The 16,141-nt window shown below is 45.5% G+C and overlaps 2 protein-coding genes across 4 annotated transcripts in view; one reads left to right on the forward strand and one right to left on the reverse strand.

Moving 5' to 3' along the window:
* Positions 1 to 2,438: 2,438 nt before the first annotated feature.
* On the reverse strand, positions 2,439 to 8,928 carry LOC103190242. The gene is made up of 4 exons (XM_007910944.2): positions 8,416 to 8,928; positions 5,166 to 5,866; positions 4,296 to 4,516; positions 2,439 to 3,554 (listed from the first exon to the last, which is right to left on the reverse strand). The coding sequence occupies exons 2-4, from the start codon at positions 5,777 to 5,779 to the stop codon at positions 2,728 to 2,730; spliced, it is 1,662 nt and encodes a 553-aa protein (XP_007909135.1). The 5' UTR covers positions 5,780 to 5,866; positions 8,416 to 8,928; the 3' UTR covers positions 2,439 to 2,727.
* Positions 8,929 to 10,462: 1,534 nt separating this feature from the next.
* sipa1l3 (signal-induced proliferation-associated 1 like 3) overlaps positions 10,463 to 16,141 on the forward strand; it is a 99,287-nt gene continuing 93,608 nt past the window's right edge. For 2 of the 3 annotated variants that reach the window (XM_042345418.1, XM_042345420.1), the window contains exon 1: positions 11,045 to 11,134. The gene's annotated coding sequence lies outside the window, so the exon portion shown is untranslated. Of the gene's footprint in view, positions 10,630 to 11,044; positions 11,135 to 16,141 lie in introns of those variants that run through there. The other variant, XM_042345419.1, reaches the window with a different exon arrangement.

The raw sequence follows: 16,141 nt of genomic DNA on the forward strand, positions 1-16,141 counted from the left end.
TGCAGGCGGACAGGCCAATCAGGGCACAGAAAGGCGGGAGCCTTCCCAATCCAGTGCAGAATAATTTATTACATAATCATCACAATTATAATAATAATAATCCTCGCATTTGATATTGTGCTTTTCACGTCGGGAGGACGTCCCACAGAACACACTGTAAAGTGAATTGACTGTATATTTGTGGGTGAACGCGGCAGCCAATTGCGCACAGCAATGTCCCACAAACAGTCGTAGATTGAAAATGACCAATTTATTATTGTTTTTGGTTTTGGAGGGATTGTTATTAGGCTCTGTGTGGAGTAAGGAAACTTGCCCAAGGTTTCGCCCTCTGCCTGGAATTGAACTCAGGTCTCTCACTTCCAAAGCGAGTGCTCTAACCACTGAGCTACAGGACTCCACATCATCATAACCCTCGCATTTCATACAGCGCCTTCACAGGATACGCTGTAAAGTGAAGTGACTGTGTGTTTTGTGGGCGAAACTCGGCAGCCAATTGCGCCGCCCAGCGACGTCCCCACAAACAGCCGTGGATTGAAATGACCGTATTTATTTTCTCTCTCTTTTTTTGTAAAACCTTCCTCTCGGGTTAAAAAAAACACTTTGAAGCGTTTCACAGGGAATCGCTGCTGAGTGTAGTGACTGTGTATTTTGTGGCCTTGACGTGGCAGCCAACCGCGCACGGTGGCGTCCCACAAACAGCCAATGAAGTGACCGATTTTATCCGGGGCCAGGACACCAGGAGAGCGGGAGTGAGAGCGAGAGCGAGACAAACTCGCTTCTCTGTTCCAACGGAGTGGCGGAAGATCTTTAACATCCACCTGAACAGGTGGGAACGCTCATTTTAACGTCTCACACCCAGCGCTGAGTTGGAGCATCATCTTAGACTGTATGATTCCAAGTCCTGAGGTGCGGGTGTATTGTGTGGGGGTTTGAGAGAGAGAGAGCGAGCGCTGCCCCTGAGCCAGACTGACACACGATTAAATACGTTTTCACGTGTCAAAGAAGCATTTTTATGGCATTGTTGCAGGGAACGAGGATTGGATTGGAACGGTGGGTGTATTGAGAAAGGTGTGACTAACGTCGCCCTCTAGTGTCCGACCTCATCGTTTTTCTGGGGCTAATTATCCCCTCCAAAAAAATAATAATAATAATTTGGTCGCTTTAGTCCACGGCTGTTTGTGGGGACGTCACTGGGCGCAATTGGCTGCCGCGTTTCGTCCACAAAATATACACAGTCACTACACTTTACAGTGTATTGTGCCTCCACCTGCCCCCTCTCTCGCCTTTTTCAAGTCCCGCCTGAAAACCTTCCTCTTCGACCGTGCTTACGGCCACCCCAACCTTGTTTGGAGTCAGGCTCCGCCACTGTTAATCGCTCTGAGACAATGCCCTGTCTGGAGGGGGCTGTATAAATACAAGTTGTTGTTGTAAGCTGCCCACCTAAGCCGTGTCTGAGATAATAATAATAATCTTTGCATTTGACACAGCGTTTTATCATGTCTTCCAGACGTCTCAAAGCACTTCACAGGATATACTGTAAAATGAAGTGACTGTATATTTTGTGGGCAGACAATTGCACCCAGCGACGTCCCCACAAAGAATCGTGGGTTGTTTGACCAATTTATTATTATTATAATATATTGATATATCTTTTGAAGGAATTATTACCCCCAGAAAAGTGATCCGTTGATCAATTAACAACCTGATTCCTACTTACTACGAAGTGAACAGAGGGGTGTGGAGTAAGGAAACTTGCCCTGCCCGGGAATCGAACCCAGATCTCTCGCTTGCGAAGTGAGTGCTCTATCCACGGAGCTACAGGGCTCCACTGAGTCAGACATGGCAGAGAGACCAACAGACCTGGGGTTGGGAGAATGAACGCCAGTATCACATTGCTTAAACCCTCAGCATTTATCCAACACAATCCAAATACGAAGAGAATGGCAGAGAATTGTATACACACAGCTGGTACTAACAATGCAATTTACACATACACAGTGTCTTTGACATCTGGTGAAAGCTATTGACGATTCCAGCTGAGCACGGCAGCCAATTGTGCACAGCAGTGTCTGACAAACAGTTATGGATCGAGGGAACACATTTTTTGGGGGGTAGGGGGAAGAGGTGGCCATTATTAGCCCCGCCAATCGATTAACAACAGGGTTCCTACTTACTGCTGTGTATGTGTATGTGTGTGTGCAGAGTGAAGAAATTTGCCTTAGATTTTGCCGCACACGGGAATCGAACTCACAACTCAGAGGCGAGAGCGCAAGTGACTGAGCCAGGCTGACACACCGACAGTTGCTCCCCAATCCCCAGTGCCTACGGTCACCTCCCCCCACCTCCTAGCTCTGCATGTTTGTGCTACTCTACCTGAGGTTTCGCACGGCGCAAATCCAGTTTGTTGTTGTTGTCGGTCCAAAGAATAAAGGGTAAAATTCTTCCTCGTTTGATTTTATTAAGAATTTTGCATCAAGATTCATTTTTTTTACACTTCGATTCTGACCTTGCGATACATTTAATAATTTTTTTCTTAGATAAACAAAAATTCTTTGTGGGGAGAGATCTGATTTTATTTTACAATAAACCATAAATATAAAAAATGGAGTGTGGAGGGGGCTACTAGTTGTGTAGCTGTTTCTTTCGAAGAGTCCCGAGGCTTCTTTCGCAGAACGGCCTCGCATTTCATGCTGTGAAAAGATTTGATGAACGGTGTCCGTCGAAAAGTCAGTCGCCATGTTCTTTCTTCAAGACGATGCTGGAGTCAATCCGGTGTGAGGAATTCCTGACCCACTCGCACGACTGACCTATTTGGGTGAAGTCACAGGTTGACCATGTCATGCCCAACATTCCGAACCTACTGATGCCACGCGGTTTCACGGTGACGAAGCTTTGCTGCCAAGGCAGGGAATAAATGTGCCACAACTTATTGTTGAAGTTGGTCTTCAGTGTCCGGTGAAGAATGGTGTCCAGGACCCTTTGGCCGGGCGAGATCTCCTGCTGATTCCCATGGACTTGCTTCTTGTACATCTCCATTGGTCTGGACTCTCCCTTCACGTCCGGTTTGTCCTCCTTGGAGGCCGCACGTTTACCGTATGTGTTGACCAGCTCGTAAAGGCTGCTCCTCCAGTCTTCCGGATTGGCATCAGGAGCTAGAGTGGCTTTGATAGATGAGCTGGTCATTTTGTGAATGAACGGGATCTGGATGCGTTCGGCAAGAGGCTGGCTGCTCAGTCCAAGTTTGCTCGACTCGGTTCTAACAAATACATCGCTTGATGACCTCTTACTTTGAGATGGGACGACACTGGTTGTCTGGATCCTTATGTCTGTGATAGAATCGGATTCGGGAAGCGTGAGTATGGGAGGCAATTTGGTTTTGTCGGGGACCTGGGTTGCCTTGCCCTCTTCAACCTTTTTCAGTGTCAGCAGCTGGAGGCTGGAGGCAGAAGACAACCTGGATTCCTCTTCGGTCACAAAGCCCTTACGTTCGTGGGTTTCGGCTCCAATACTGCCCCTGACTTTAGACAAACTTCTCACTGGTTCCCGTGCTTTTTCTGAATGGAAGAAAATAAATAACATTGTGCTGTCTCTCCACCTCTCTCTCTCTCTCTCTGACTCACTCACTCTCTGACTCACTCACTCTCTGACTCACTCACCATTCACTCACTCACTCACACACTCACTCACTCACCATTCCTCACTCACTCAACAACTCATTCACTCACTCTCTCTCTCTATTTCCCTCAATCTCTCTCTTCCCACTCAGCTCCTGTTAACCCTGCAAGCCAAAGCCTTAACGGGGAGGGTGTTCCTAGCCGGACAAAGTGGGAAGGCTTACCAGACAGTGCTATCTCTCTCTGAATGGCCAAGCTACATGTGGTTTTAGCTGATTAGACTCCAGCAGTTACCCCCAACGCACACTCTGGGCTCCCCTCAAGCCTTGGCTCTCGCCAACCTGTGCCTAATACTATGCGGAATTAGGAAAGCATGGGGGGTCGCTCCAGAGAGAGGGAGAGAGAGAGAGCGAGCCCATTCCATTCCAGACATTCCATTTAATACAGCGCTCATCACATCTTTGAGACGTCTCAAAGCGCTTGAAAGAATATACTGTAAAGTGAATTGACTGTATATTTTGTGGGCAAAACGCGGCAGCCAATTGCGCACAGCAACGTCCCACAAACAGCCGTGGGTTGAGTGACCACGTTATTATTTTTTTTCGAAGGAATTATTATACCCGGAAAAGCAATCCGCAAATCGACTAACTACAACAAGATTGTATTAGGGGACCCGAATACCTTTGCCTTTTGTCTTTGCTGTATGTTCATCGTCTTTCTTAGCTTTACTGACTCTCCTGGTGAATACTCTTCCTTTAAGAATCGAATCTTGAGAAGCGCCTGGAAAATTTTTACTTTTAATCTTCGGCAACTTCCGAATCAATTCCTTGGCCTTTTCTTCAACCAGTTGTTTTTTGAGATCTTGTATCATTACCTTCCGCATGGATTCTGACAGATCCAGCCTAAAGACCACAGCAAATTATACTTAAGAAGAAAATAACTTGGGTTGACACCAAGGATAAGCTGATGTTTGGAGAAATTCAACAACAACAACATCAATGGCTCTTACACAGCGCCTTTCACGTCGGAAGGATGTCCCAAAGCGCTGGACAGTCAGGGATTTGTACCTGAGCTGAGGTTTGGGATCAGGAAGGGTGGAGGCAGGGGAGGGTAAATAGAGGCTTGTGTATGGAGTAAGGAAACTTGCCTAATGCGATGCCCTGCTCGTGAATTGAACCTACGTCCTCTCCCTTGCGAGTCGAGTGCTCTGACCACTACCATACAGGACTCCACCTCAATGACACGATAAGGAGCTCTCTCTCTCTCTCTCTCTCTCTCACACACACACACAAGCTGAGGACTGAGCTCCTAAATGCACTTATCAACTGATATTCCCTGCTAATTGGAGGTGAGGTAATAATAAACCTTGCATTTTGTTATAGCGCCTTATCACTTTATCAAGACATCTCAAAGCGCTTCACAGAATACACTGTAAATTGGAATGACTGTACATTTTGTGTGCAAAACATACAGGTACAGATCTAATAGAATGGTGGAACAGGCTCAAGGGGCTGAATGGCCTCCTCTTATTCCTATATGCCCAAGACTTACAACTTATTTTTCGGTCCTTCAGACTTGAGCAATTTCACCAGGGACTTGAGATCAGAGGTTTCCGTCTCTTGTTTAAGCATCTCTATGGCCGCCTTTCTCAAGTCCTCATTGGGGTCCTGCAGGGTCTGTGCCAAATGGACTACCTTGGCCGACTTCAGTTCCAGCTTGTCCATCATCTTCTGGGCGTTCTTGGTCTTCCATACTTCCGAAGCAATGGAGTCTTTCAAGAGTTTCTTTACGATCTTGGTTTCCAACTGCTTGGGGGCTTCATAATTCTTCATGATGTTGCTCAGCCCATCCATACAAAATTCGTAGACCTGCTCATCTCCCTTGTCCATTATCTCAAAGAGTCCCTCGATCACCGTCTTGAGATCCATACCCTCTACACTGATGTCAAACCACAGGCTGTTGACCAGTTCAGACAGAAGGTTATTGTCGAAATTCAGGCCCATAATCTTGTTGGTGATCAGTTGTTTATTATACATCTTTATGTTGGGGAGCTTTTCATCGAGAGGGCAAGGGCAGTCATCAGGCCAGAGGCGGGAGCGAATGACAGAGTTCGGGATGAACCCATCCGGAGCAATTAGCCACTTGAGAGAGTTCTCAGTTTCCATTCTTGAAGACCTTCCCCACCTTGAGGAGGGTTATGCTTTGAGAATCGTCACTGGATCCACAGTGAACATTCTCTTACAGAACAGGACCTGTTGTGCAAGAGGAAAGAGTGTGTTAAGCGAGTAGCTCTCTCTGGTAGTTTCATTCAAATGGTTAGAGCCCTTCATCAGCTGATGATGTGCAGCCATTTTTCACACAGCAAAAGTCTGGTGGATTTGCATCCTGGCAAAAAAACAGCCAATGCAAATTTCCTTCCGACGTCCAAAGATTTGTTTATGGGGGCCTGTGAGCAACGACTGGGGGGTGGAATTGTGTGTTAGCCTGGCTCGGTGGTAGCACTCTCTCTCTTTCGCCTCTGAATCAGAAGATTGTGGGTTCAAGCCCCCATGTTACGATTTGGAATCTGTCTTTTCACCCATAACACGCCCTTCTTCCTCTTTACCACAGCAACCTGTATTTATTTACACAGCGCCCTTCAAGGTGGCATTGTCGTCTCTGCAATATCTCATTGATCCCCCTCAAAATTCAATATGGCTCCTTGCCTCGCCCACCACTCTGAGGTGCAGCTCAGCATGAAGGGCAGGGTAGAACGGCAAGTTGTCTCTGTCTTTGGGAAGGGCATTCCATATTCCAATGCATGTGTTTGTGCGTGTTAAAAAAAAACCTCCTAATCTCTCCCTTTCCTCCCTTGCTAACTCTCTAAAATACATGCACTTTGGACACCAATAAAAAAACAACTTGCATTTGCACAGCGTCCTTCGTACAAGGCAATCTCTTGGGGTGCTTAACAGTGACGGAGCCCGAAGCCGAGCTGAGGTGACCATAAGCACTGTCAAAGCCCTCAGTTGTGACCTAAAACAGGGGGAAGGAGGGGGCAAGGTGGAGGGATTGAGGGAGAGGGTTCCAGTGTATGGGGTTCGTAGTGGCTGAAAGGGCGGCCGCTGATGGTGAAACAGAGGGACAAGCAGGAGGCCGGAGCCAGGCAAAACCTCACCCATCGTACTGCTGTTGTTGTAATAATATTAATAATCCTTGCATTTGATGCAGCGCCTTGTCATGTCTTCGAGACGTCTCAAAGCTCTTCACAGGTTACACTGTAAAGTGTAGTGACTGTATATTTTGTGGGCAAACACGGCAGCCAATTGCGCCCAGCGACATCCCCACAAACAGCCGTGGATTGAGTGACCAAATTATTATCATCTTTTTTTGGAAGGGATTAGTACCCCTAGAAAAGCAATCCGCCAATCGACTAACAATGTATTGCTATGTACTGGATGTAGTAAGAGCCTTGCACGTTCTTAAGCCATCTGACTTTTGAGTTCAGGGAGTGGGGCTGTGTAGGAACATTCAAAATAACATGTGCATAATAATCTCCACGGGGGGGAAGCATGGCAACCAAATGTGCTATGTTTGCTGGGTGTGTGACAGACAAGACGGAATGAGAGGAATACACCTGTTGGAGAATCAGTTGACCGTGGACTGTTGGACCAGTGAGGGGCTAGATTGGTCAGAGACATGATGGAGTGAATTAGATCTGGAGATCTGGTTGGGGAAGGAGATGGAGACTTGGCTGAGATCCCAGAACCTGTGGACTTTTGACCCGGTGGGGGTGGGCGGGGAGCGAGGGAACACAGCCCCACATCACAATCCACTTGGTTCTAGAACCCAACTCAGAGAGGTTCTCAGATTGCACTCCACTCCACCCTTCTCCGTCTCTCTTCCTCTCCCTCCTCCCAACCCATCCATAAGCACTGAACTTACCACACGTCCACATGAGCGGGCAGGAATCTAATCAATCAATTGAATTGATTCACACAACTACGGCAGCCCCAAAGGGCCCTCTCTTGCCCCTGGAGTCCTATTTCCTCAAGAGGACATCTCTAGTATCAAGAGTAATAATCCTCAAGAGGACATCTCTAGACATCTCTATAATGATATGCCATTGCGGTATTAAAGAAAGCAAAAGCACTTCACAGAATATACTATGGAGGTGATAAGGTGTTATATCAAATGCAAGCATTATTAGTAGTACTGCAGTTGTAACAATTTATAAAGCCACTAGATGACATTGTGCCATACAATGTAGATTCTTACACAGGTTTTTCTGACTGCATGTGGAACTGTGACTTGATCACAGAACATTGATTGATGATAGCAGGAACGGGCTGCTCAGGGGAGATACTGCCCTCAGGAGTTCCATTGGGAGCCTTCCTTATAAACCAACAAATCACCTGATTCACACACCTTACAAGCACTTTACGGTATATTCTGTGAAGCGCTTTGAGACGTCTCAACGACGTGATGAAGTGGTAAATCAAATGCAAGGATTATTATTATTATTGTAAGGCAGACACATTTGAAGATGACTGCAGGGGAGGGCAGACTATTACTAATAATCCTTGTATTTAATATAGTGCCTCATCATATCGTTGAGATGTCGTAACACGCTTCAAAGAATATACTGTAAAGTGCATTGATTGTTTATTTTGTGGGCGAAACCCGGCAGCCAGTTGCATATAGCAGGGTCCCCACAAACAGCCATGGATTGAGTGAGCAAATTTTTTTTCTCTCACGAAAACGCAGTTTTTTCCTAATGAATTACTGTAAAAATCTAACTATCTCTCTGGACACATCTTACCGGTGAAACCACTACCTCCACAAGTTACCGTCCCTTCAGCACTGCTGATGACTGTCCGTAGATAGCTGACAAATAACAGTCATGAACATGTTGCCTGCATGTCTCAAGACAAAAAAAAAATTAAAGTAGCCAGGGTGTTAAACAAATTTTTTAAAAAGGTGCAATTTTACAACCCGGGGCAGAATGTGAGTAATTTGTGCATGATCCGCTCTATCGCCAACTAACATTATCTCTGAGTGCGAAATGTTAGCAAATAATCAGCTAGAAACAGACATGTCTGTTAGTACTTCAGCTCCACAAGTTTTGACTGGAGTTTCAGCGGTGGGAAGTTCTGCTTCCCTCGTCTTTATTCAATGGCATCATAGGCAGAACTGGAAATGAGAAGTGGGCAATTTCTACCACATAACATGCTTTATTATTCAAAACCACAGGCATCTAGCACTGGATACAACTATCCTCTGGACACCTTTGTTCTGTGTGTCAGAGCTAATAATAATTTGGTCAATTCACTTCGCCAGTGTTTGTGAGACACTGCTGTGCGCAATTGCCTCATCTTCAAGTTGTGCCTGAAGACCTTCCTCTTCAACCGTGCTGATGATCACCTTCCTCCTCCTCGGCTGAGCATTGTGCTCGCCATTGTTAAGCGCTCTGGAATGCTATCCTGCGTCAGGGGCTCTATTGAAATGTATTACTACAGAATAAATTAGCTGTGTGAGTTATGCATACCAGAGTATTATAGCCCACTAGATAAACGTGGATTAGCATTGGGAACCAGTAAAATTATAATGTTTATAAGTGATTTACAACAATGCAGGAGGCTTTTTTTTAAGTAACAGATTGCTCGGTTAGATGTTGCGTGCATTTGTGAGATGGACGAATGTCTACTCCCACATGAAACTATTGACTTGTTTGTGTAATTGAATAGGAAGTACAAAGGGGTTCAAGAAGGAACTAGTGATGACAAGGATTTAGAGCGCTTAGATTTGGAGATAAAAACATCAAAGAAATCTTGTAGATGGGAAAGCTGAACGGACTAATGCTCAACTTATCATAGAATCAAATAATAATAATAATAATAATCCTTGCAATTGATATAGCGCTTTTCACGTCGGAAGGACGTCCCAAAGCGCTTCACACACACTGTAAAGTGAATTGACTGTATATTTGTGGGCGAATGCGACAGCCAATTACGCACAGCAATGTCCCACAAACAGTCGTAGATTGAAAATGACCAATTTATTATTGTTTTTGGTTTTGGAGGGACTATTATTAGGTGTGTGGAGTAAGGAAACTTGCCCGAGGTTTCGCCCTCTGCCTGGAATTGAACTCAGGTCTCTCACTTGCAAAGCGAGTGCTCTAACCACTGAGCTACAGGACTCCACAAAGAATTATACGGAACAGGAGGCCATTCGGCCCATCGTGTCTGTGCCCGGGAGAGGGATTGATTTGGAAGCTCTTTCCAAAGAGCAGGCACAGTCACCATGGGCCGAATGGCCTCCTTCGGTGCTGTATAATTCTATGATTCTATACCCTCCACACTCTACTGATCCCAACTCCCAGCTTGGGTGCGGATCCCTGACTGTGCAGCGCCTTGGGACGTCCTCCTGACCGTGAAAGGCACCACGTAAACCTCATTTGTTGTTGTTGTTGTTGAAAACCTCCTGCCGTGCCTTCAGCTCCCCTCTCGACTCCCTACCCCCCTCCTCGCTCCCTCCCTTCCCTCCCCTCACCCTGACCATTTCCCCCCCCCCCAATGCTCGGGTCCCGACCCAACTGTCCAGCGCCTTGGGGAACGTCCTCCCGACATGAAAGGCGCTCTATCAATGCCATCTTGTTGTTGTTGTTGTTGTTGATTCCAAAGGGGCAGCGACCACGTGGCCGGCTTGTGTGCGTCACTAAGGCGGTTGCCAGGGACGCGTGGCGCGGGGGGGGGGGGGGGGAATCTGGTTGCCCGGCGACGCGCGTTCGTTGTTAGCAACGGGAGCGGCGTGACGGAGCTGTGCATGCGTGATGACGCGGGGGGCGCACCCACGCACTCGGTGGTGGTGGGGGCGGGAGGAGAGAGGGAGAGGGAGTGAGCTGCGCGCGCAGGTTGGGCCCTCGCCTGTCACTCACGGCGAGAGTGAGAGAGAGGAGCCGTCCGCGGGCACCGGGGGAGAGCGCGACGCACACGAGGCAGAAAGTTGCGACCGGAAAGAGAGGAAAGAAAACAAAGTAAGGGCTGGGCGGTCAGGTCCGGTTCGTTTGGGGTTTTTTTTTTTGACTTGCGCAGCGAGAGTTTCTTTCTCCTCCCGTCGTGCGGGAATGTCGGCTTCTCTCCGTCTCCTCCTCCGCCTCAACCTCCCTCCCGCTCTGTGAGGGGGGAGCCAGCGCGCATGCTCACTCGGCGAGCCTCGCGGTGCACCCCGGGAGGAGTAGTCCCCCCAACGGTCGACGCGCGAGCGCTGCTGCCCGCGTGACAGCCGCTCGCGGGGCAGCCTCGAGACCAGGCGTTGCCCCGCAGCCCCCCCCACCCCTCTCCTTCCCGTTGCACGTCGGGAGTTGTAGTTCGGCTCGGGGACGGAGTGGGAGTGGAACTACAATCCCCAGGGTGCCCCGGGCGAGCGGACAGGAGAGGGAGGGAGAGAGGGAGGACATGTCGTTGGGTTTAAACCTCTCACTGTGTGTGTGAGAGAGGGAATGGAAAGGTTTCGGTGACATTTGTGAAGGACTGACTGAGGTAAGGCAGTCAGCAACAGCTGCTGACTGTGTGCATGGAGCGCCTGTGACGGGGGGGTGAGGGGAGGGGGTGAGGGGAAGGTCCCGAGGCGCTGGACACGCGAGCGAAGCGAAGTCAGGAAGAGGAGGGAAGCGACGGGGAGGAAGGAATTGGGGTGGGAAGGAGGGAATGAGGGGTTGGAGGAGGGAATGAAGTGTTGGAGGAGGGAATGAGGGGTTGGAGGAGGGAACGAGGGGTTGGAGGAGGGAACGAGGGGTTGGAGGAGGGAACGAGGGGTTGGAGGAGGGAACGAGGGGTTGGAGGAGGGAACGAGGGGTTGGAGGAGGGAACGAGGGGTTGGAGGAGGGAATGAGGGGTTGGAGGAGGGAATGAGGGGTTGGAGGAGGGAATGAGGGGTTGGAGGAGGGAATGAGGGGTTGGAGGAGGGAATGAGGGGTTGGAGGAGGGAATGAGAGGGTTGGAGGAGGGAATGGATTGAGGCTGGAGCTGTCGACTGAGGAGTATGTGCATGTGTGTCTGTCTCTGACAGGTGGTCCTTTTTGGGGGTAATAAGGTGTCCTATTGTCAGAATCTTAAAAACAATGATGTTAACACCGCAGTGTTATTGGAACATTTATTTTGGTGTACAGAGTTGGGCACTTGTTCCCTGCCCACAAAAAGTTGGTTGTTCACGACCACAAAACCTATTTTTTTTTAGTTAAACACATTGGCTATTACTTTGAGGCCAAAATCATGTTATGGAAATATGAGAGGTATTTGCTTCCTTTAAATAATCGTCAATGCAATTTAAAGGCTATTCTATGAAGTGCTTTGAGACATCTCGAAGACATAATAAAGCAGCATCTATGGAGAGGGAAAGTGAGCTAACATTTCGGATCAATGATCTCTGACGAAAGGTCGTTAATTTTACTGTTAAGTTTTTGTCGAACCTACATTATTTTAGAAGTAATTAAAGCCAATAGATGAGAAATAAGTTAAAATAGATGTTTTGTTGGAATGTATCCCACTTTTTTTCCCCCCATCAAACACTACAGTGTATTGCACTTAATTTATTGAAGTACTATTCAGATAAAGATTTCCTTCTTAGTCCTGGTAATGCTCTTCTGGGCTCCAAAGCTTTACACCTCCTGCCATGAAATACATCTTTAAATATTGAAGTGAATGAATGAGTAGGCTTTCAATATTTGTTAAAAAGCCGGTGCCAGACCGCTTAAAGTCAAGAGCTTTTCACAAGATTTATGTGAGTGAATATATTGTCAAATGCTGAATCTACAGATTGGTGTCTAAGCATCTCTGCTGGAGGACTATGTATGTGTTTGCATGTTAAAAACAAAAGTTGTGTGCCCCCAATGTTAACTCCTGTCAACTGTCATATTTCATAATCTAACCTGGAACTAGCGGAAAGCAAAGACCTAGTGTCCTTGTAGCGTGGTTGTGTGTGTGTGTGTGTAACAATTAGCTGTGGAAGTAATATCTTTGAAATTCATATCTTGAAGTAAGAGTAGGAAAATGTTGGCAATGCACATTTTATCAGCATCTGAAAGAGACAATAATATCTTGAGTGGTTTTTATTTTAGATGTATAACGTTCACTTTTTTTTCTTTTATTTCTACAGTTTAAGAATTGTTTTTTCACTGCAGCATATGCACCGATAAACCACTCTGGTATTATTTCCAGCATTTGACATTTTGATGTGGTCACACAGCTTTTTCTACAGAAGAGTTTTTAACTAGTTGTAAACTTGTGGTGGTGGTGGGGTCGGTTTCTTATGCCTTTTGTGGTGTGTGTGGGCTTCCAACTTGCCACTTCCTCAACTAGATTTACTTGTCTGACGTACTTCAGTATAAAGGAAGAAGGTGAGCAGAAATGCAAAGAGGTTTGAGAAACTATTTGCTAACTAGTTAGTTAGTAACATTTTATTAATTTCTATTTGAATATAATAATTATCCATTAATTTGATATACGCCTTTTCATGTCTTCGAGATGTCTCAAAACGCTTCACAGAATATACTGTAAAGTGATTTGGGTGTATATTTTGAGAGCCACTTGTGCACAGCAGTGTCCCACAAACAGTTGTGGATTGAGTGACCATATCATTAATATTGAATAAAGATTTTACACCGAGTTGATGACTAACATATTTTCAAACTGAGGAGCTTTGGTGTTTCGAAATAGATTGCAGTTTTGATTGTTATTTTTGAAGAAATTCCCTACTGCACATGTGACTGCTGGAAACTAGTGAATACTGTAACACATTGGGGATTTTTTTCTTTCTACAACCATGTTAGTAAGTTCCATTCCAACCATATTTGATACTTACAAGATTTAGTGAAACCCTTGAGTTGTAAACGTGTGAATTCACATTTCCCCAGGTTTGTTACCTGAATGCCATGATAGTTTGTTTTAGTAGGGTTACATCATTCTTCCTCGTGCACTCTTTCATTCTTTGTTGTCTCAAACAGATTTTTTTTCTTAAATTATGAAAGGCATCGTTGCATAACTGATTAAGTATCCAGTCATTGAATGTGGTATGTGCCTAACTTTGCGAGGTTTCAGTTTGAAAACTACAGAAAGATTAGGTGCATTCTTCATATCTGGGTAAAACCTGCACATATCTGATCTAGAGATACTCTAGTCTTTTTAATCAATAAATCTGGAAGTTGGTGAATTGATTCCAAGTCACATGTGTACATACTTGATCTGTAGTAGCTCCGTTAAATTATTGAGATTAAGTTTGGAAATTGGTGAATAGATTCTGGATCATTCAGCATCATTATGTAAACAGATATGTGATATAGTACAAGCTATTGACTCAAGAGGCAATTGTTTACCTGGTAGTGTGAAGTTGAAACTAATATTTGTTTCTGATGTATCCTTAATCATTAAGTTAAGCAGAGAATGGAGTGAGACTTAGACCAAGAAGTGTGAATTTTGTATCTTGAATCAGCGCCTCGGGACGTCCACTTGATGTGAAAAGCGCTATACAAATGTAATTTGTTGTTGTTGAAGCATTCACTGATATTGGTGGGAGAGACAGTAACTAGTTTGGGCCGTCTGAGTCATTTGGAATGCAACTTCTGGATCATTTGCTTTCTTCATCCTATTTTATTGGGAGCCTGGGTGACTGTGGCTTGCAGATTGCTGCTGTAACTTATCTGTAAAGCTCTTTGACTCACTCCATCTGAAAGCCTCTAGTAAATTAATGATGGCATTTTTATTTTGTAATCTGTGTGTGCAAAGGCATAATGTGGTATTGCATTATGCACTGGAAGCAGACAGGTTGGACCTTGTTTCTCTCCTCTTCACACATTTGGATCAGTCGCCAATCTCTGCTGTTGCATGACAATAAGGTATCTTCATGGCAGAGAGAGAGAGCGATTATGGGCAGGGAAACCTCAGTGGGTCATTGCCATAGGGGGAATCACCTGCTGATGTAAAGCGGCATTGCCAGTGGTCTGCGAGCAGGATGTTACCTAGGTTGTTGGCTGGTATTTGTTTGTACAGTGCTGCTCATAAGCACAGTTATAAGTACTGTATATTAATGATGGATGGAGACTGTTGGTCCACAGATGGGCGCACAGCACTTTTGTTCTTAATTTAAAGAGGATTTAATCCAACTGTTAGGCAGACGACACCCCCCAGGAAATTTTAAGGCTAGCATCAGTGTTTTTATGCTGGTTGGCTCTCTTCCTACAAAGCTTCAGTCTATTGTTGCTTTTTTTTACCCAGTGCTCCCCCTCTTCATTCCCCCCCGTGTGTGATTGATGGCTATATTGTCATAGCACCAGGCTTCTTTATTGAGGGAAAGTAAACGTATGATACACGTGGTATTGATTTAAAGGTGACCCAGTAGGATTTCTAAGTAAGTAATTAGATGAAGAGCATCAGCTGTGATAGAGGCCTGCTGTGTTTTTGACAGTTACTGTGCAGAATGAATTCAAGTGGTCCTATCAGTATCAACCTGTATTTATTATAGCACTTTTCGTCTAAAGGAGCGTGGGAATCTGATCAAGAAGTGAGAGGAATCTAGAAGTGATTGAAGAAATTAATTTTTGGAAGGTTAATGCGGGGCTGGGGTTTGTGGGGAGGTTGGAAGAGAGGAGTGTGGTGGCTGAACGTTTGGACGACGATGAATACAAAGGAAGTAGCAGAAGAGTCGGGTGTCATGAACCTCAACCAAATAGTTATCTTAGCCCTCCCCCTTCTCTCTTGCTCAGCATCCAACCCTGCTACTGTGCAGCGCTTCCTGTATGAAGTGTGTTATTTAAATGCAAGGTGATGGTGTTGTTATTGTAGACACTTTGGGGAGTTAGTACAGAGGATTTGTGCACTGCAATTTTTCACCCCCAAAATATACAATTCATTTTATAGTATATTTGTGAGACGTCTCAAAGATGTGATTTTTTTAAAGAAAGCTATTAATACGAGTTCGATTTCACAGCATGCTTCAGGTATGTTTACATGGCATGCTGTTTATCTGACACATACTGTGAAATGAAACTCTTATTATTCAATTTTGATCATAGAGCAAAGGTGCACAAGAGCGCTTGTTCAGCTTCAAGCAGTCTCCGTGCTGCTTTGATTTAGGTGAAGATTTATGATTTTGTTTCCCATGATTGGATTGATGCACTTCTTTAATGTTTTCTGTTTAGACTGGAGATAAACTAAGAAATTGGATGGAAATTCCACTTTGAATGTAAACCACATCGATGTGCCGATTGTGCACTGATTCAGTTGCTGTCAGTACATCATGAAATATTCTGCAGTGTGGTCAGAGTAGCAATGCATCTCAGGACCCGTTTTTTAGAAATGCGCCAGTTAACCTTTGCTGTCATGGTTGTCTCAAAGTACTTCTTCATAGGTAATTTCTGTCTTGTGTAGCAGACAAATGCAACAGCTAATTTGTATACAGCAAAGTAGCACGGAGAGCTATGAACGAAATGACTAATTATCTAGAGATAATTGTAGTGGTGAAGGGAGGTAAATTATCTACCAGCCAATTGCATG

This window comes from Callorhinchus milii, unplaced genomic scaffold (genome assembly GCF_018977255.1).
Source record: "Callorhinchus milii isolate IMCB2004 unplaced genomic scaffold, IMCB_Cmil_1.0 Scaffold45, whole genome shotgun sequence".
Taxonomy (NCBI): Eukaryota; Metazoa; Chordata; class Chondrichthyes; order Chimaeriformes; family Callorhinchidae; genus Callorhinchus; species Callorhinchus milii.